General features: G+C 40.1%; 1 protein-coding gene across 1 annotated transcript in view; it reads left to right on the forward strand.

The window, feature by feature from the left end:
• Window positions 1-20,614, forward strand: part of LOC149207383 (heat shock protein 90-5, chloroplastic-like) — a 67,326-nt gene extending 46,712 nt beyond the window's left edge. The window contains exons 15-18 of the mRNA XM_089395707.1: window positions 19,271-19,445; window positions 19,522-19,627; window positions 20,175-20,264; window positions 20,376-20,614. Of these exons, the coding sequence (XP_089251833.1) occupies window positions 19,271-19,445; window positions 19,522-19,627; window positions 20,175-20,264; window positions 20,376-20,603 (599 nt within the window). The 3' untranslated portion in view covers window positions 20,604-20,614. The remainder of the gene's footprint in view (window positions 1-19,270; window positions 19,446-19,521; window positions 19,628-20,174; window positions 20,265-20,375) is intronic.
• Window positions 20,615-22,213: the final 1,599 nt, after the last annotated feature.

Below are 22,213 nucleotides of genomic sequence, written 5' to 3' on the forward strand. Positions count from 1 at the left end.
TTGCAAATCTGACTGCAGAGTTGACCAAGTTTGACCACAATTTTAGGATTGTTTTGGGTTGACTTTGACCACCTTATCAAGTTGAGTTTGACTGGGTATGACGGAGCTCCAAAGAGGAAGATTTGTTGCCGCGTTGACCATCTTTGACTTTTTGGTTAGGGCTGAATTTGATTATAGATGTTACGGGGCTGTTTTGGACATTGATTTGGCAAGTCAATTTTGACTTTGACTTTGTATTATTATACTCTCTATCTCTGCTAAACATTTGATATAATAATAAGAAGAATTGATCAAATGGTTTTCACCACATTGGGGTATTTCCCTTGTATTCACCAAATCTGGTGTCCTCTTGTCTTGGTTTGTCTTCTGCATTTTATTTTATGTTCTATCTACAATTATTGTCAATGTGATTTATGGTGAGTGTGATTCCTATTGGAAAACTAAATTGGAAATTGTCATTGGGTTGCTAAAGGAACATTGAAGTAATTGTGTTAAGCATGGAACATACCATTGTTAACTAAAATTAACATGGTATTAGAGCTAGGGGAAGACAAAGCCCAAGCAAGGGAGAGAAAAGCAATCACCAAGAAAGGTTTATTGGACAAGTTTCAATGGTTTCCTCATCTTACTTCAGGGCTAAGGACAAGCTCAATGACAAATCTGACTGTCATGAATGGAAGATGACTTTGGATCTGACTTTGGGGGAGCATCAAGTATTGGACTTATGTGCAAGGAAAAGTAGTGGAGCCTCATTCAAATGCACCAACTGATACTAACTCAAAGTATAGAAAATGTGAGGTCAAAGCAAAGAAAATATTGGTTGACTATTAAAAAACATTTGGTTGCCTATATTTATGATTTGGGAACTTCCAAGGAGATAAACATTTGGTTGCCTATATTTATGATTTGGGAACTTCCAAGGAGATATATATGATAAGTTGGTTGGGATGTTCAAAGTAAACAATGCAAATCAAATCCTCTTTCTCAAAAACAAGTTGAAGGACATCAAGATGGATAAAGGGGAGTCCATCCAATCCTACTTCATGAGGATCACACAAATCAAGAATGACCTTCTATCTATTGGAGAAGTTATTGCTGATAGGGATCTCACTCTCATTGCACTCGGGGGTCCTTTAAGAGCATGGGACGTGTTTAACACCACCATTCTCAATAATGACATGATTCCTAGTTTTGATGAATTATTGGTTAGATGCACTCAATAGGAGACAAGGGTGATTGAGAGAGACAAGCCCTCAAATGGAAATGAACCTACTGCTTTCTCCACTCATGCAAAGAAGAAAAATAATGTTGGTCCAAGGAGACAGGGTCAAGGATTCAAGCAGGGATTCAAAGAAGGAAGAAAAAGAAGGTGCTTCAATTGTAATAGCTTCGACCATTATGCTAGAGAGTGTCCTCACAAGAAGAATTCTCCAAGGGATGATGACAACAACAACAACTTCAAAGGCACTGGCGATCAAAGGAACAACAAGTTCAACAATAAAGGAAAAAGGAATGCTCCCGTTGCTCGATATGGAAATGGTCGACCTCCCAAAAGATCAAGAAATTCCAGGTATGAGGAAAGGAACGTTGTAGAAAAACAAAAGGAATTTTATCTTATTTCCGCTTTATTTATTGGCTCTCCTCTGGATATGTTGGATCATTGGTTGATTGATAGCGGAGCCTCAAGGCACTTCACTGGGTACAAAGAGCCCCTCTCAAATTTGATTGAGGAGAAGATTAACCTGGAGATCATACTTGGAGACAATGCCACCTACCCCGTGAAAGGGATAGGTACTGTCACTCTTCACTTGAATCAAGGTCAAACCATTAATCTACAAGAAGTATTGTATGTGCCTGATTTGAAGAAGAACCTGGTGTGTATTTCTGCGATGGAAGATAAAGGCTTCAAGGTAGCATTCATTGATGGAAAGGTACATATTTGGCAAAGAAACCCTAAAGATGCATTCACACTTGGATTTAGGGTTGATGGTCTCTGTCAAGTTGGAGGAAGTCCTTTGGGAGACTTGACTTGCGATCCTTCACTTCAATCTGAATTATGGCACCGAAGATTTGCAAACCTTCATTATAAAGCCTTACGTGGGGTAAAGAAGATGGTCACATGTATGCCCGAGTTCAACATGAATCATTAAGGAGTTTGTCAGGGTTGTGCAATTCGGAAACTTACAAGGGGACCATTTCCTTCAAGTGAAAGCCAAATTACCGATATTCTTCAATTGGTCCATTTTGACCTATCTGGTATGTTCACTGTAGCATCATTAAGGGGATACTTATACAATGCAATTTTTGTGGATGACTTCACTCGCAAAACATAGATCTATTTCTTGAAGAAAAAGAATGAAGTGTTCAAACGGTTCCGTTCTTGAAAGCCTTGGTGGAGAATCAAACAGGGAAGAAGATCAAAATATTGATGACCAACAATGGAACTGAATATGAATCAAATGAATTCAATGACTTTTGAAGAGAAGCTGGCATTAAGAGGGAGACAACCATTCCATACACTCCTGAGCAAAAATGGAGTTGCTGAAAGGAAGAATCAAACAATTATGGAAGCCACCTGCGCCATGCTCCATGATCAAGGTCTATTGAAGTTCTTATGCGGAGAAGTTGCCAACATTGTCGTGTATGTTCAAAATAGGAGCTCGCTTCAAGCACTGGATTTCAAGACACTCGAAGATGTTTCGCTGGTAAGAAACTTGTTGTTTCTCATTTTAGAATTTTTGGTTGTCTTGTGTATTTTCATGTGCGTAAAGAGAAAAGAAACAAGTTGGAAGCATTTGGGAAGAAAGGTACATTTGTGGGCTACAGTGAAAATTCAAAGACATATAGAATCTATGTGCGTGGTCAAGGAGACGTGGAAATAAGCCATGATGTCACCTTCGATGAAGACACTTCCCTTGGGAAAGCCAAAGATCTTCCCATTCCAAGGAAGGATAATGATGATGATGTAGAAAAGTAGGATGAACCTCTGACATATGAGCCTATGCCCGATGGATCCCATTGATCCACCTCCTGGTGATCCCTCTACCTCAAGGAAAAGACCTTTGTGGCTCAAAGATACCCTCGAGATGCTGAAAGACATACTGCTCCAAGAGGGACATTTCATGAAAGTAAGACGCTGAACAGGTATCAAGGGTACTTAGCTGTTATGAGTACTATTGTTCAATTTGAGCCATGTATGTTCGAAGAAGCCGTAAAGCACCAAGTCTGGAAGGGTGTGATGAATGAAGAGTATGAATCTATCATGAAAAATGATGTCTGGGATGTGGTGCCTAGACCGAAGGACAAGTCCGTAGATACCTCAAAATGAATATACAAAATCAAACATGGAGCAGATGGGAGTGCTGAGAAATACAAGGCCAGGTTCGTTGCTTGAGGCTTTTCTCAAAAGGAAGGAGTGGACTATGACGAGATATTTGCACTGGTTGCCTGATATACCACTATCCAATCTATTATTGCTCTCGCTTCCACTCAAGGATGGAGCTTGTTGTCGCTCGGATTGTACGGGCACCGCGACAACTGCTCAGGTCGGGGGATGTCACTCTGATACCCGCCCACTCCATTCTTGCTGTCTTCGAACAACAGACTACGGGGGTAGTCACTATGTAATGAGGTGAAGGAAAACAAGTTGGGAACCAACTTGTTTGGGAGACACGAATAAGTGGCCTAGTTACTTGGTTAAATTTAGCAAGATTAATGATTAGATTAGATTTTAAATATGAGATCAGTGCCTTAATAAAGTCACGATTCTTGCTTACGGTAAATTGAAACCAAGTGACCAGATGGACACCCGCTGCTTGAATGATTGACTAACCTCTATGATGTCCAAGTCTTAGGACCTATGTGAGGTGCAGTGATCTTGGTTAATTTTAATTATATGCCTAATCTAATTACAACCTTCCCTTAACTATTTTGAAGCTGGGCTCCAAGGTAGGTTGTTGGAAGAAGGCCAACAGGAAGCAGGCTGGGGCTTCATTAACAATACCTTCTGTTGTGCTCCTATACTTCGGTGCCTCCGGCATTGCAGAGATTGTGGCTCTGACAATTGCAAGGTCACCGTGTTAACCATTGAAGAGTTGCTAGGCCCCTCAAGTTAGGTGAGAAGGGTTGCCCTAGATCTATATCAACCTAGCTTATGCTAGGAGGTAAATTTTTAATGTAGGCTAGATCCTAGAATGCTTATGCAAGATGATTAGTGAAATCATCTTGAATTAAGATTGTTGTGTTACTTAAAGTACTTAGTGTGAATAATCTTAAAGCTAGAGTACTTAACAATATTGAGATAACAATCTTAACAAGATAAATGCTGAAAGATGCAAGTGCAAACTTCACAAGATATTCTTCAAGATGTTAGACTACTTATCATTTAACCACAAGGCTATGATATGCCAATATTCAACAATATTCAATACTTAAGATGAGCCAAATATCGCTATTGAGATAACCAATGGAAACTTAGATGTCCAAAACAAGATTAAGAATGATCTTATCACTTCAATGGCAATTATTAAGAGGAACTCAATTAAATCAACAAGATACGAAGGTGATCAAGAGACTTATTGCCAACACAATTTATGATTTGAGTGCTTTTAGGTGAGTGAGCTTATTGGATGTGAAATATAAGTACATAAACTCACAAGAACAACACAATGTTAGCCACTTTCACCACATAAATGCTAGGAACAAGTAACAACAAGATATAGAGCTATGAAAACAATTATGTACTTTATGTTCCTATGATCCTTTTATGAGCAACAATTGACTATTATGACAGTAGTAAGTAAATGGGAAATTTCAAGTCCATATGCTTGCCCGATGTTATAAGAAGCAACCCGCAACCCAATCGCCAAACAAACTTAGCTAACTGAAAACTTAGGTGAATTAGCCCCTTTGAAATGTATTTTTCAGAGATATTTCAGATTTGAGTTATAAATTACAACAATAAATAAACCACAGATCAACAAGCTAGTGAGGTCTAGGAACAGTGTCAAAATTGCCTAAAAATAGAAAAATTTACCGAAAAGTGAAAATTTCTAGTTTTAAGCCCTCTTTAAGTGTGTGATTAAGAAATTGCAGATCTGAAATCTTCAGTTATGCAGTAAATTCCAGCAAGCATAAAATTAGATCTAGGCTAGATCTAAGGTGCCCATGTGGCCAAAATTTAAGAAAATCAATATTTAGCAATTATTGAGCAATTTTGCTATTTAACATGTGATTTAGGGCTTAATTATTACTGATTTGATTGTTGTAATAAAACAGAGATAAAACTAGGGTTTCGAGGTCAAACCCTAGGCCAAAGACCTTGTAGATTCCTTGGTCAAAACTTGCTGAAACTTTGGGATCATGTGGCCACTTGAAAAATAGAACTTTTGAGTCCTAAAACTTGCAAAACCATCAAGTGCTTTAGTCCAGAAATTCAGAGAAGCATCTAGGGTAGGTTAGGGCCAAGGAGGGCCAACACCAAGCCCAATAGAGCTAGCATTGGGCTGAAAAGTGCCAAGGAGAGTCAGCGCTAGAAGGGAGAGGCCTTAGAGGGCCTAATGGCTAAGAGAGAGGCCCTAAAAAGGGCTCTTGTGGGCCCACAAGGGCCATGACCTAGGGTGAGAAGGACGCTGAGGGCTTGGAGAGAGCCCTAATGCCCATGACCTAAGGCCTAGAGGCCTAGAAGGGTTGCCGCAAGCCCTTAGAGGGTTGCGGTTAAGGGAAGAGAGGGGAGAAGAGGAGGGGCCTAGGAAGGAAGGAGGGTCGGGGAGGGCTAGTAGAGGAGGGTCGAGAGGAAGGGGGGCCGAGGAAAGGAAGGCTTAGGGAAGGAGAAGCCCGCGACAGGCCTAGGAAGTGAGGCCATAGCCCCCAAGGCTCATGGCTAGCCTTAGAGAGGCTAGAAACCCTGACGTCGAGGGCCAAAGGAGAGACGCTGAGGGTTTGCATGGGAAAGCTGGGGTTGGAAGCCCTGAAAACTGTGAAACCCTACTCAATTTTTTTTTTTGGTGCTTCTGCTCTTCGATTTTTTGAAAATTCCTTTGTGGGTAGCCTTGCAAATTTTTCAAGAGAATAGATCTTACCCTTAAGGGCTTGGATCTAGTTCTACTTCAGCTTGATCCCTTGATCCAACCTCCAAAAATGGAAAATACCTATGTTGCACACGTTCACGAACCCAATGGTGGGGTTCTTGAACCCATCTTGGGTTCTTCTTCCCCAAGTACTAGATTCAGGTATGGGTGCTTTTGAGAAGAACCCATAAAACCGGTTTCTTCTATGGAGAACTGGGTTCTTCAAAAAAAATTTGGGTTCTTTTGTCTTGATAGGGACGACGAACCCTGATGATGGGTACTTGGAACACTAAAATTGGGCTCTTTGGGGTTTGTGCAGTCCAATTTTAGGCCAAAAATTTAAATAATTTTTCTTATTGAAATTTAAAATTTAAAAGTAATAAAAGTTAAAACTTAAAATTAAAAAAAATTATTGAATTGTAAAACCTAAATTCTAAGTCTATTTGCATTTAGTTTCTCGTTCACCCTTTGACAACTTCGTTCACCCTTGTGGCAGTGGATGAGCATTTGACGAGAGGGGAGGCATTCGTATGTGTAGGGATTGTTCGACGACTCTATTCACCCTTCGACGTCTATAGAGGACGAGCATTCAACGGGAGGGGAGGCATTCGTATGGCAGGGACTGGAGGTTTCCTCCATATAGACGCTGACGCTATGCATTTGTTGGTGTATGTGCAGGGATTGGGACTTGACACCAACGCCGATGCCGACACCTTGAGAAGAGTTCACTGGTCTGCTAGTTAGTAATTTTTGTTCTTGGTTTTACACATTATCACATCCCCTCTCTTTGCGTTAGAATTATTTATCCCTTAGGAGTAAGATGGAGTAAGGCAATCTAATGCTGCATCTCCTTTATAGACCCATCTGCATCATCTACTTTTACAAAAAGTTTAGAAGGCCAAGTTATCATGCTTCAAATTTTGATGATAAAACCTTGTGAAACAAACTCTACAATTTTTATACGCTTCAGTTAATTCCTTCACTTAAAGGGACAATGCATTTATGCTTGTTTCTTTCATCTACCAATGGTGAATTTGGAGAGAATTTCAATGTTTAAAGTTTTAAACTAACCTCTTCTTATGAAAAAATATGGTTAATCTGCTAAGCAGATCGCCCACACTTAATCTTAAATGATATCTTATTTGACTTGCATTCACTTGCTTCAAGCTTGCATTTTCTTACATTTCAAAAATTGACTTTAAAGTTTATACTTTGTAGAATTTCCTCGTTTTGTGGAGTTTCATCTTGTTAATTTTAGGTATGTTCTATGCTTAGAGCAATTTATTTCAATTTTCACAGTTAGCTCAATATCTTTTCTAGATTAGCAATCACATTAGCATTAAAGTAAACTGCAGATAGAACATAAACACAAATCGCAGAAGACAAGCCAAGACAAGAGGACACAAAATGTGGCTCTAGCCAGGGACAAACCTCAATGTGGGGAAACCCTTGATCAATTCTTCTTTTATGTTCTTCAATAGTTTAGCAGGGAGAGAGAGAGAGATAGTACGTTTACAACAGAAGTCAACACTTTGACTTATCTAGATAAGAGCATAGATCATCTCTAAGAAGATAATACATGAGATTAGTTGAAGACATGATGCTTCAACTGATTCTCCAAGGTGACTTCTTCACCTATCATTGTGCTGCATTTTGTCATCATGCTGCACCTCACCGTGCTGCACCCATCATCACTCTGCTGCATCTCATCATGCTTCATTAATCATGATTGTACTCATCATTGTATTGCATTATGTGCCATTGCTGCACCATGTTGCCATACTGACCTATGTGCTGGTTGCATCTTGCTTGCTTGTTGTCCTTTGCATGCTAGCTGTCCCTTGCATGCTCGCTGTAAGATTGCATGCTTGGTGTATTTGCTGCTAAGTACCATACCACTGTCCCAATGTTAGTTAGTTGTCCCTTGCATCTTTCTCTCCTTCGGAGATAGATGCTCTGGCTGTTCCGACAATTTCGGTTCTCGGCAGTTCTGCAGTTCCAGCAATTCCGGCTATTCCCGGCAATTTCGACTTTTTCCGGCAGTTCCGGTAGTTCCTGGCAGTTCCGGCTTCTGCCCTCAGTGTCAGCTTTCCCGGTTGTTTCGACAGTTCCGGCAGTTCTCGACAGTTCCGACAGTTCCGGAAATACCCGGTAGTTCACGCAATTCCGGCAATTTCGGCTTTTCCCGATAGTTCTGGCTTTTCTTGGCTGTTCCCGACAGTTCTGGTAATTCCGACAGTTCAGGCTTCTGCCCTTTGGATTAGGGCAGGTTTATCCCTTAAGATCTCTCCTCCTATTAAAACCGAAAGACAAGTAGAGAGGAAGAGATCCCAAGTGTGTTGAAATGACTTGAAGGCCACCTCGATTTATACTAAAACGTTGAGCACAAGTGGGGTTTATTTGGTTGCTGGCCGACCTTGACGAATTGTCCCATAACACAAATAAATTCATATCTCCATGAATACTTATCGGAATCGGATGATCTTTAGATCAATCCTACACCTCTTGATGAGAGGGATGCAAGAAAAATATCAACTTCCATTAATAAGATGACCCACATGGAGTTTGGCCCTAGTTGCCAATTTTAACACTCCCTCTCAACTAGGGAGAACTCCATTCGCTGATCCATATGTCTGACTGTACTATCTCTGCCATCAGTGACCTGCACTGCTCTGCTCTGCTGAGCTCTGCTATGCTCTGCTGAACCATGAAGAAGAAGAATTGATCGAGAATGTCTCATACCATTCTCTATTGACCCAAAGTCAGTTTCATCTGAAGAGAGTGTGGCACATCACTCTTACTGGCTCGAAGTCATTTTTATTGATCCCAGATCAATATCACAAGAGAGTGTCTCAAACCACTCATATTGATCCCAGATCAATGGAGGTCATCCTAGAATAGGGAGTACGGTAGATAGATCGATGCGTCCATTGATAGTACTACTATGGTCCCTAATCCCATTTCCCTGCTCATTGATCAGATGAGAGGTACTTCCCATGAGTCCCAGACTGCATGGGTAGGATGCCTCGACAGGAGAACTAATCATCCTATTCATAGGAGAACGAATCATCCTGCCCCATAGTCGCCACGGGAGAAGTAATCATCTCGGCCCATAAGAGAACTAATCATCCCGTTTCACAGTTGCCACGGGAGAACTAATCATCCCGGCCCACCGGAGAACTAATCATCCTGTTTCATAGTTGCCACGGGAGAACTAATCATCCTGGCCCACAGGAGAACTAATCATCTTGTTCCACAGTTGCCACGGGAGAACTAATCATCCGGCCCACAGGAGAACTAATCATCCTGTTCCACAGTTGCCACGGGAGAACTAATCATCTCGACCCACAGGAGAACTAATCATCTTGTTCCACAGTTGCCACGGGAGAACTAATCATCCCGACCCACAGGAGAACTAATCATCTTGTTCCACAGTTGCCACATGAGAACTAATCATCCTATCCCACACGAGAACTAATCATCTTGTTCCATAGTTGCCATGGGGGAACTAATCATTCTATTCCATAGTTTCCACGGGAGAACTAATCATCCTGGCCCACAGGAGAACTAATCATCTTGTTCGACAGTTGCCACAGGAGAACTAATCACCCCGGCCCATAGGAGAACTAATCATCCTGCTCCATAGTTTCCACGGGGTATCACAGGGGAAGGTTGAACTTGTCATCTTGTACATAGCGCACCACCAGGGGAGGGTAAGTCGCCCTGTGGTCATATGTTGCTCCAGTAAGTACGCCAAACCCCCCAGAGCTCCCAAAGCTCAATGCATGCAACATGCAGGATCCTTATAAGGTCTCTCAACGACTCCAAGTCATTCGAAAAAATCAAAGATTTCACCTTTTGCCCTGGGCTTTGACAAAATGTCTGCGACCTGTACATCAGTCTCAATTCGATGGAGCCTCCTCTCTCATCGACTTACCATATCCCATATAAGGTAGTATTTGATGTCTATCTGTTGGAGCAATCATCGAATACAAGATTCTTCAATTATCGAATCCCCCCTCTAGTTGTCACAGAGAATCACAATGGTATTCATCATATGTACAAACAACTCACTTAAGAGCTTCTGCAACCATGCAGCTTCACACGAGATCATACTCGTAGCTATGTATTCGGTCTTGGCAGTGCTTATAGCAACTGACTTTTGCTTCCTGCTCATCCATGATATCGAAGCAGAGTCCAAAGAGACCCAACACTGAGAAGTGCTCTAATGATCCTCCACACCGCCTACCCAATTAGCATTCGAATAATCATGCAGCTTCATATTTCCTGTAGTGTATCTCAATCCATGAGAGATTGTGCCCCGAAGATATCTCAAAAGATTCTTGTCACCAATCCAGTAAGGCTCAACCAAATATGAGCTCACCATGCTAACTGCAAAACATGTGTCCGGATAGATGTTCACCAAGAACATCAATGCAAATGAGTTTATGAAACTCAGAGGCATTTCCCAAATCTGGTCCGGCATCACCACCATATAACTTTTGAAAGTTAAGATCCTCGAGGTAGTCACGAGCTTGCAGTTTACCATTCCATATCTGGAATCCAACTCCCTCTTACTTCTGCAAGTGAGAGGGTCTGCACCTGTTAGAAATAGGTCGTTTTTCGGAAGGTGCTAGTATGAGAGGTCTATCATCCACAACCTTCAAACAATGGATTGGATCGGCTTCACTTTTAGTGAATCTTTGCTTCATCAGACAGCGATCAATCCTCTCATATTAGGCCCGGGGTGTTTTGCTTCAAGCCATAGAGGGCTTTTTTTCATCTGTATACATGAGATTCCCAATCATGAATCTCAAACCCCTCCGGTTGTTCCAAATCTGTGGACCTGCTACATGAGGGGAATGATCCCCTTGTAAGATTTTCATTCGGTACATCTCAGACATGTACCTTAATGCTTTTCTTGAATTCAGGCATCCCTGTCATCATTTGACTCACATCGGGTAGGGTCCCATAATAAGTAGACCTCCGATGCTATAGATGAGATATGTCAATTGACATGATCTCCAATGGACTATCTTGCAACTTGATACAAATTGCCAACCTTGAACCCATGAGAAAAAGCATCTTTGAAAATTCTATTTTTTAACATGTACCTTTCCATCGATGAATGCCACCCTGAAACCTTTGACTTCCATTTCCGAGATGGACACCAGGTTCTTCTTGTGATTAGGTACATAAAACAGATTCTTGTAAATGAATGGAGTTACCCTCATTCAATTGAGGGGTAACATTCCCTACACCCTTTCCGGGATATGTGGCATCGACTCTAAGTATAATCCCATGGTTGTTTTTGTCTCTACCAAATTCGATAGAGCACCCTTCTATCCGATGAGGTGCCTTGAAGCACTATGATCAATAAGCCAGATTTCCAAAGAATCTGAAGGAGAGGGCCAATACAAGATAATGCTTCTTTATCTTATCAGAAACAACATTTGATTCTTCAAACCCGAGGTTTCTTGCTTTCTCTGAAGAGTTGGTCGTTTCCTTGATGACTTGCATTACCTGTCATTCCTTTGATCATTGAAGATGTCCCTGGAATGATTGTTATCATCATCAAGTGATGTGTCCCTACCTCAGACAATCCTTTGCATAATGGTCGAACTTATTGCAATCAGGGCATCTGCCTTTCCTTCCACCCTTAGGTCTGGACTTCCCAATGAAGTGATCTTTAGGTAGGCCATCAGAAACATCCGTTGTGCCATTCTGATAATATTCTCTGCTTCAACTTCATCCTCGGTGAATTTGAAGAGGGATGAGGAATCCATTGATCCGTTTTTTCTTTCCCAATTATCTTCGGTGATTGCTCTTTCACTCTTGCTTGGGCATTTTCTTCACTTCAGCTCTGATACCATGTTAATTTTAGGTATGTTTTATGCTTAGAGCAATTTATTTCAATTTTCACAGCTAGCTTAATATCTTTTTCAGATTAGCAATCACATTAAAGTAAACTGCAGATAGAACATAAACATAGATCGCAGAAGACAAGCCAAGACAAGAGGACACAAGATGTGGTGCTAGCTAGGGACAAACCCCAATGTGGGGAAACCCTTGATCAATTCTTCTTATATGTTCTTCAATAGTTCAACAGAGAGAGAGAGAGATAGTACGTTTACAACAAAAGTCAACACTTTGACTTATCTAGATAAGAGCATAGATGATATCTAAGAAGATGATACATGAGATCAGTTGAAGACATGTTGCTTTAACTGATTCTCCAAGGTGACTCCTTCAACGATTGTTGTGCTGCATTTTGTCATCATGCTGCACCATGTTGCACCCATCATCAATATGCTGCATCTCATCAAGCTTCATTAATCATGACTGTACCCATAACTGTACTGCATTATGTGCCATTGCTGCACCATGTTGCCATACTGACCTATGTGCTAGCTGCATCTTGCTTGCCTGTTGTCCCTAGCTTGCTTGTTGTCCCTAGCATGCTTGTTGTCCTTTGCATGCTTGTTGTTGCATGCTAGTTGTAACATTGCATGCTTGGTGTATGTGTTGCTAAGTACCATACAATTGTCCCAATGTTAGTTAGTTGTCTTTTGCATGTTGCTCTCCTTCGGAGATAGATGCTCTGGCTGCTCTGACAATTTCGGCTGTTCCCGACAATTCCAACAATTCTGGCAATTTTGGCTATTCCCGGCAGTTTCGGCAGTTCCCGGCAATTCTTGGCAGTTCTTGGCAATTTCGACTTTTGCCCTTTTTGTCAGCTTTCCCAGTAGTTCCGGCTATTCCCAGCAGTTTCGGCTATTCTTGGCAATTTCGGCAGTTTTCGACAATTCCACCAATCCTGACAATTCCAACGTTTCTCGGCAGTCCCGACAATTTTGGCTTTTCTCGGCAGTTTCGACTTTTCCTGACAGTTCCGGCAATTCTGACAATTCCGGCAATTCCGACTTCTTCCCTCTGGATTAGGGTAGCGTTATCTCTTAGGATCTCTCCTCCTACTAAAACCCAAAGACAAGTAGAGAGGAAGAGATCCCAAGTGTGTTGAAATGACTTGAAGGCCACCTCTATTTATACTAAAACGTTGCACAAGTGGGGTTTATTTGGTTGGTCGCCGACCTTGATGAATTGTCCCATAGCACAAATAAATTCATATCTCCATGAATAGTTATCGGAATCGGTTGATCTTTAAATAAATCGTACACCTCTCGATGAGAGGGATCCAAGAAAAATATCAGCGTCCATTAATAAGATGACCCACATGGAGTTTGGCCCTAGTTGCCAATTTTAACACATCTTTTACCCAAATTTTGTGAAATTTTAATTCTTACAACCTACCAAATCTGTACAATCTTCTCAAGACTGAATATGCTGATGCAATCCTATTTTGACTTGTATCAAAAAACAACTGGGTCCAAAAATGTGGGCTACTTTTCCTTGTTATATAACCTTTTAACATTTTTTTGTTTGCTTGTGGGGTTTTCACACAAATTCTAGCTTAGTCTCTCATTAACAATATTTTGCTTTCAAATTTTGCATTTTTTTTCTCATTTGTGGTAAGACTTTTCTCTATTCATATTATCCATTTCAGTTTTAATTTTTCATACCTCTCTCCAACTTTATTGCAATTTTTTCCATCTCCATCTCAACTATTTGTGGACTCTTTGCATGTTTTCTTGCAGATTTTTGTTTGGTTGTTTTTTTAACTGTCTAGTAGCCTACTACTTGTACCATAAATGTGGCTTCTTGTTGTCCATTTGGCATTCACTGTTTAACCTCCTTTAACATAAATTTTACTTTGAAATTTGTTAGACACATTCAAATTGTCTTAAAAAATTTGCAAAATAAAAAATGTCTTCATCAAATCCATAATATCCACTTTGGAAATATGTGGATAGGCAAAAACCTCCAAAGGGTGCTGGGGGACAACAACAACAAAATGCAATTTCTGTCAGCTTGAATGGAAAGGGCGCTGTACTAGAGTTAAAGCTCATTTTATGCAGATACCACGGAAGGTATCAATGCTGGCACTGGAGACCCAAATGATCCCACAAGACTCCCTAGTGCACAAAAAGAGCAACAAAACATTGATGGTAAGGCAGACAAGACAATCTCTAAGCCATGCCGCAATGTTGATGGAAATGATGAACTTCAATGAGGAAGAATTACTATCTGATGATGAAGTTCAAGTTGATGATGAGCATGTCTGTCATCTAGGGCATCAAAAAACACTACCATGAGGAGGGGCATCCTCATGGTTAGATTCCCTAAACTAGTGACAGTTTCCACAGTGATTGAGCAATAGGCTTGAGTGGAAGTTTGATGTGTGTTAGGTCAAAGAGTTTGACCAGAGCATGGATCAGTTGATGGGCAACTTGAGGAGGCCTTAGGAGTTGTTTGGAGAAGCCCATGTGGATTGTTGGGAAGCCTACCACGCAGCCAAGGTGACAACAAACACTTGATATGAGAGGCAAGAGGACGACAAGAAGGAGAGTTGCGAATGTTACCTTGATGACAGTTGGATAGATGTCCTAAGTGAGGACATGATTGGTGCCCAAATTTGTGCAATAGCTCCTCTATTGCAGAAGCAAAGGGCAGTTGATGAGAAGTGTGTGGGTAGTCGTGTGTAAGGGTCTCCTAGGTGTGAGGATGCTCTAACTAGGTGCACATGCTACAACGTGGACTTGGTCACTCGTGGTCTGTTGGAGGGTAGCGTGAGAGTGGACCAAGTGTGGATGAGATTCAGCACTTATGGTCTGCTGGAGGACAACGTGATAGTAGCCAAGTTGCGAGAGAGGTAGTTGTTGAGCTCAAAGGTTGACGAACCAGAGGAGCAGTTGTGGAGCCCGAGATTTGTGTGTGGAGAAAGACATCTAGCCCATGGGCAATCCTCCTAGCCCATGTTTATTGTTGGAGATGGACATCTTGTAGTGATAGGTGGCAACCCTTTGTGCCTTATGTTGGTCGTCATCGATGCAATGCAAGAAGACCATAGTGGGCTAAAGTCCCTGAGTAGCTGAGGAGCAGCAGTGGGTAGTTGAGATTTATTCACAAGTGGAGCTGTGAACAACTTGACAGGAGTCTTGATGTGTTGTGGTCATGATGGACGAAGGCACAACTAGAGAGCAATTTGAATAGCTGAGATTTAGTGGTTAGATGGATTTGGAGCATTGGTAGAGGCAGGGGTTGCAAATCGAGAGTCGAAGGACTGGGCAGGTACAGGGTATGACCGAGAGGAGTTGAGCGAGCATGCGACAACCAAATGGTCAGAGTATCTTGTTGATGGCGGATTGGTTGTCGATGGACTGACACCAAGCCATAGTTTGTATTTTGTACTCGTGGATGTATGAGGGCCATTATCCCTGGTACGCGAGCCCTAGACTGTTGTATTTTATGTTGTTTAATATAACGAAGTTGGGTTGAAAATTGTAAAAAGTTGCCTATATTCTGTGCATAGGAGATTTACTGCTATTTATATTCTATTGTGCAAAGTAGAATCATTGAGATTCCTGGTTTGGTAGCGTAAGAGATTTTAAGACTCTAACCTAGACCTAAGGTCGTGAAAATTCAACACTCCAGAGATGTTATGGTGGCAGTGGGTATCCTACTATGATAGAGGAGCCCAACAGTTAGAGTGGAAGGAGATTATGAGTCAGTACTTTATCAAATTGGACATTTAGGAGATATTACTGTTGAAATATGTAATTAGGTTCGATCTTCATAATAACATATGTAATCATGATTTTATGTAATAAGAAAAATAAATTTGTTATTGTTTTCTTGAGGCATGGGTTTCATGCTCAATAGGAATTTATTTTATAGGTCAAGTTCCTATTGAGAGCATCTAGGGCTTATGAGTCATTGTTATGTATGAAAGACCCACTTGGGCATGTTACATATTGTAAGATGAATTTATTTAAGTCAAAGTCTAGTCAAAGAACTCTCCAAGACCAAGTCAAAATGCAAAGTACAAGTTGGCCTTCTCAACATCAAGTCGGCCTAAAATCATGGATGAGGAAGTCTATATATAGGAGGACTCGACCTCATTCTAGAATCATCAATTAAACTACAAAAGTTCGATCATCAAGGCAAGGAAGGGTCTCACATCAAGCGAAGAAGAAGAGGATTAGAGTAAGGATAAAATCGTTGTCTTTCAGATTTGTTTTGGGCTCATTTCCTCACATGTGTGGACTGCAACTAGGGCACAATCTCAGCTACAAAAGATTGAAATTACAGTTAGTCCAGGAAGGTGAATCAAGGGTGAAAGAAGTCTGAAATAACAAGCTGAATAGTCAAAGAAAGGAAGCCTACCTAAGCAATGGAAAGAAGTCTCTAACATCCTCAAAATTGTCACATGTGAAAAGTACAGTCATTACAGTGAGCCGAGAATTGCGGTCAAGAAGGCCAAGAATTTCAGACAATTATTGCAGGGGTTGAAGGTTGAAGTTGAAGAAGAGATTGCAGAAGTTAACTTTGACTTGAGGCAAGTTTGACTTGGTCTTGGAGAGGTTCATTGTCAAGGGTCTAGGTCTTGGAATTCGTCAATTGAAGATTCTATAAGAAGAAGAATTCTATGGGTTTTCCTCTCAAGATTGGAGAGGTTTTGGCCTTGGCTGATTGCCTATATCTTGTGTCCTTTGTCTCATTGTTCTTTATGTTTTGGTAATTGTTTGATGAAGAGAACACAATATTAATCAAACTAAAGAAGAACCTAATTAAGAAAAATAAAAATTCTTCACAAGCAGTTATCATTATAGGATAAATCACCTTCACTTGTTACCCCTAGATTTCTCAACAATTACTTCTAGCTAGGGGTACTACATAGTGGGACTGTTTGGACATTGGGGATGCTAGATTTCCTATTTGGCAGTGGGATCCCGGAATTGGTCTTGGCATCTAGATTTTGGATTCCATCTCAGTTATACAACATGGATTCTTTAGATTTCGTTGGGACCCTGGTATAGATGTATAAATTGCTTGAGGACAAACAATTTTGGGAAGGGAGGATTTCTAATGTCCCTTTTTTTGGACATTGGGAAAGGAGAGTATTTCATTACCTTGACTTGCAAACTAAAATTAATTACGGGCTATGAGAGAAATTATTAATTAAAAAGTGACCAAAGAAAAGAGAAATATTACAAGTCACTTTAATAGAAAAAGAAAAAGGCCCACGGTATTCAAATGACCCATGGTATTTTGATAGTCTATGACTATTAAAGGAGATGGGAGCTCACTCCTTAGGCATGCATTTGGATTATTGTTTTGTTGTTGTTGAGTTGAGTTCTTGAAGCTTGCTTGGGTGAGTGTGCACATTATGTAGAGGGTTAATTTCAGTGGTTAGTAGTCCACCCTAGTTGATCTAGTGAGGAGGGGTTTCGGTATTGAGAGATATACCCTAGCCACTCAAAGAGGAGGGATCAAATCAGATCCGCTCATTGGGCTTAATGTGGAGATCACAAGGAGAGGTGAATTAGATCACTTGTGGGGGCATAATGTTGGAGGAGCTATTGTCATCCATTTAGATATTTTGTTGGTGTTTTAACAGGTTTTGATCCAGATTTGACATGTAATATCATATTCTAGTTAATAAAATAAGGACGAGTTTCTAATAAATATGGTCTATGTTTTTCTTGCTAAGTTTTTGCAAAAATGGCATGGTGTTATTTAAATTTGCGGTAAAATAATGTGTAAATTTTCTAAAGAATTATGTGTTGGGCATTGGATAATCCAATTCTCCTTGTGTTTCGTGACATGTGCATATCCGCTTCTCGGGGATCTGGTAATTCTAGCTATTCATTTGTTTACTGACACCGTGGGTTTTGGTGTAACGACAATCATGATTCCAACAAGTGGTATCAAAGCCAAAGGTCTTGAGTTCAAAACACCCGCAGCTCATGCTAGGGGGAGATTGCTGGGTATTGGATAATCCAACACTTACCTTGTGTTTCACGACATGTGCTTAACTGCATCTCGGGGATCCGTTAACATGCATTTGTTTACTAGCACCTTCAGGATTTGGTTTAACGGCCATTGTGATTCCAACATTCTGAAGAGAAGATTTATCAAAATTTTAGAAAATAATTAATTACATTGTTCTTGCTAACGGGGCTGATTCCAACATTCTGAAGAGAAGATTTATCAAAATTTTAGAAAATAATTAATTACATTGTTCTTGCCAACGGGGGCTGTTTACCTTCGATACTTTGTGCATAATACTGATAGTTGTTCCTCGATAGTACTGCAATGAGCCATGACAGTTTACCTTTTGACCACTATAGCTGTTTTATTTTCAATTACCCACTTTTTCAACTACCGGGTTATGGTATTTCATATTCCTGGTCTTCTTTTCCACAAGTTGGAAAAAGTCTTCATTCTGTCTGTCCACGTGGTCCACTACCTATCTTCTTGAGATTGGCCACGTATACAGGTACGCTGTCCAACTATGTAAGTTCAATCCCTTTCTTTTTCATTTATCAAAATGCTCTTATTGGATACAACTTTTCATAGTCGCTTCATTGACACCCATTTAGTACCTCCTTTTACATAAGTGACTGGTGATTTACTATCCATTAACGTCTTGGTACCTTTATTGACCTCACAAGTTGGACTTGCTTACCTTTGATACTTCGTGCATTCTAACGATAGTTTTTCACTGATCTCACAAGTTGGACTTCGTTACCTTTGATACTTAGTGCTTTTTAACGATAGTTTTTCACTGATCTCTCAAATCCTTTATATCATCTTGAAATATATGCCCTCCTAGTTTACAGATGCAACCTCACGACCCAATTCAGCCTTCTGTCATATGCTTGTCCACGATTTCTGATGCCTTTACCTCAGAGCTCAGTTCCTGGGGAGTTTCTTGGAACCTTAACCTTCTTTGTTCCATCTGACAATATCATTTTCCTCGTAATACTTCACATGCCTGCAATCTGTCCCTACAGCTTGATGGTGATGTTGATGTGTCACAGGGGCTTGAGATTCAGAATGTTCGTCATTGTGAGGTTGGTTGGCTTGTGTTAGGTTGCATGGCAAATGATAAGTTTTGAACCATTTAAAGATGTATTTTTTGGCAGACATTTCTCTTATATTAGCTTTTGTGTTGCTAGATGGTCATCTTAGTTATTATTTAACTGCATGTTGCAAGTTTGACTTTACTGATGAATGGTTTGTATTGCTTGTGAAAATAAAGTAAATTCTTTGAGCAATTTTTTGAATTTGTGCCACAGGTGATTTGGACGAAGTGAAGGACAGAGAAGCCGAGAAGGAATATGCTGTACTTTGTGACTGGATGAAGCAACAATTGGGAGATAAAGTAGCAAAAGTTCAAATATCAAAGCGCTTAAGCTCATCCCCGTGTGTGCTTGTTGCAGGAAAGTTTGGGTGGTCAGCAAACATGGAAAGGTAATTTGATTACTTATAAAGTACAATGGAATATTAGTTACATTCATTTTTATTGACATATTAGTTGCTTTTGAAGGCTTATGAAGGCACAGACTCTGGGTGATACGTCTAGTCTGGAGTTTATGCGTGGAAGACGAATCTTAGAGATAAACCCAGATCACCCAATCATCCAAGATCTCAATGTAAGTTTGCCGTTTGTCTGTGTTCTTCTAAGATATATCAATGGAGTCTGCCCTTTGTCCATATAGTTACTTTTCTCATTACGTAGAATGCTAATTTACAAATGCCCAATGTTTAACTTTGGGTTTCAGTCTATTAATCTACATTGGATGCATTATTTGGTGTATTCCTCTTTATGAAATTCAAATGGGGTTACTGACCTGCTAAATTAAAATATGAATGTCAATTTGGCATATTTTAGGATAATATAGGATTGATTATATATACAAATTGTTAGTTAAATATCACTCTGTTAAGCTGGAACAAGCATGATGATGCCTGGGCATTTTCAGAACAACGTCAGGGATGCTGATATTATACATTAGTGATCCAGAATTGATGTGTAAATACTATTTTCTGTAAAACCAAACCAAATCAATCATAGTACCACACTTTTAATTAGGCATTTGACATTTTGGACCCTTTGCCCATTCGTTTTATAGATTTTCGATGCAGAGAGTCAAGTTTAATTTTGGATTTAATTCTTCTGTTTGCTTTGTTTGTCTCTAGGGTGCATGCAAGGATGCTCCTAACAATCCTGAAGCTCAGAGGGCAGTTGAACTTTTATATGATACTGCACTGATATCTAGTGGATTTGTTGTAAGTGTTCAACTTCTTGATGAATTGGGTTAAAGTTTATTAGTCATGATATGTTTACAAAGATTTTGTAGAACCTAACCGTGGCTGCCTTTTGTCATTTTGACTTAATAGCCTGAGAATCCAGCTGAGTTAGGTGGAAAGATTTATGAGATGATGGCTATGGCACTTGGTGGAAGATGGAAAAGCGAGGAATCAGAAAGTGCAGAATTTAAACCATCAGAAAGTGTGGAGGCAGAGGAAAGTGAACCATCCTCTGAAGCAGTAGCTGGAGAAGCATCAGAAGCAGAGATAGTTGAGCCATCTGAAGTACGAACTGAGAGTGATCCTTGGAAGAATTAAGAAAATTCACATGCGAGCTTTGCAGGCTGAAGGATTAGATTCTTGCGATCATGTAAATAATGATTTCTTGTCTGATTGGTTTAGCTGCGGTACGGGAGTTACAAATAACTTCTTCTGTATTTTCAAGGATTTTCACAGTTTGACGAAAGATTAAAATACAAAAGCATGGAAACACTTGAAAAGGGAGATAGTTGAGGTAGGATGTTTCATAACAGGCATGGACATGCTGCAGATTTCTGGTGCATGATCTATAGAATGTTGAACGTTAAAAATTTCATAATGCTGCTTGCTTCTGCAAAAAATGGTGGCAGAGTTATTTTTTTTGTGTGTGCATTGCACAAACATTTCTCTCTTTAATTTGCGTTGAGTTGTGTATCAATGACGTGGGTAACTTGCTGAATTGCCCTGGTCTGGCATTTTGGTTAAGGATCCATATCCACAGGTAGTTGGTCTTTTAACTTTTTGGGTTTACACACTGAGGTAAGGGTGATGATAAGTTCATTTTATATGGACACCAATCTAGATTTCCATCAAAACTTGGGTTTAGTATCCACTTTAAGTTGCTAAGTTCAAGAAGACATATTTTGACTAGGTACTCATGGCCCATGCCTAAGTGGGAGGAGATCTGCAATCTCGAGCTTGCAACCTCCAGGCACATATGAAACTCGGTTAGAGATGGATCTGGGCTACTTGAATGACAACAAAAATCTCGAGTCTATATCCCGCAAATTCAGAGTCTTGACTCTCAAATCCAGTGTGGTCATTTTTAACATTTGGAAAAACTTATTATTTTTAATTATTCATATACGACAATTGGGTAAACAGTCATTTACAATGAAGCGTCTTCATAAGCATGCCTAGGGTTGTCTCAGACTTTTATCTATTTGCCTATCTTGGGGATTAGTTCTAGATAATGGGTTGGTAGCTAGCATGAAATTATAGTGTTCATTGTAATGAGAACACCGACCAAGAGGAATTTAAACCCTCGAGGTACCATTTCAAATTATTTAGTTGCAGGTAGTGGGATTGTTTGGGATGGTATACATTGAAGGTTTAAAGGTGGTGGGATTGTTTGGGAGAGTGTACGTTAAAGGTATAGCTGCATCTCGTCGTTACACTCGTCTGGGATTAAGATTTAGTTCCAGTAGAGTTCCTCATGAAGGTCACGAAGTTGCATCCTGGGAAGCGAGAAACATACAGCGATCTCTGTTGTTGCACGTGGGTCAATTCCATTTTCGGTTTGTACGCTTGGTAAGCATCATGGAACAAAAATTTGCTAATTCTCAAAAACAAGCCATTCAGTTAAAATTTGTCTATTTTAAGCAAAATATATATATATATATATATATTTAAATGGATAATACTCACTAAAAATTGACCCATTTTAATATTAAATTACATGTTTTTTTATTGAATATTTGCAAACCATAATAGTGCCCTATAACTATAAATATGAATATCATTTAATACCAGCTTTGAATATAATTTACACCTAGAGAATCGTGGAGTTTGACGTTGGTTGAATAGCAAAGGGATGGTCTCGGTAGAGCAATTTTTTATTTATTTGTCAATTGGAATGGTGATCGATAAAGTAGTCAACCTAGACACTC

This window comes from Pinus tabuliformis, chromosome 1_2 (genome assembly GCF_031772625.1).
Source record: "Pinus tabuliformis cultivar Carrire ecotype Pingquan chromosome 1_2, CPIR1, whole genome shotgun sequence".
Classification (NCBI taxonomy): Eukaryota; Viridiplantae; Streptophyta; class Pinopsida; order Pinales; family Pinaceae; genus Pinus; species Pinus tabuliformis.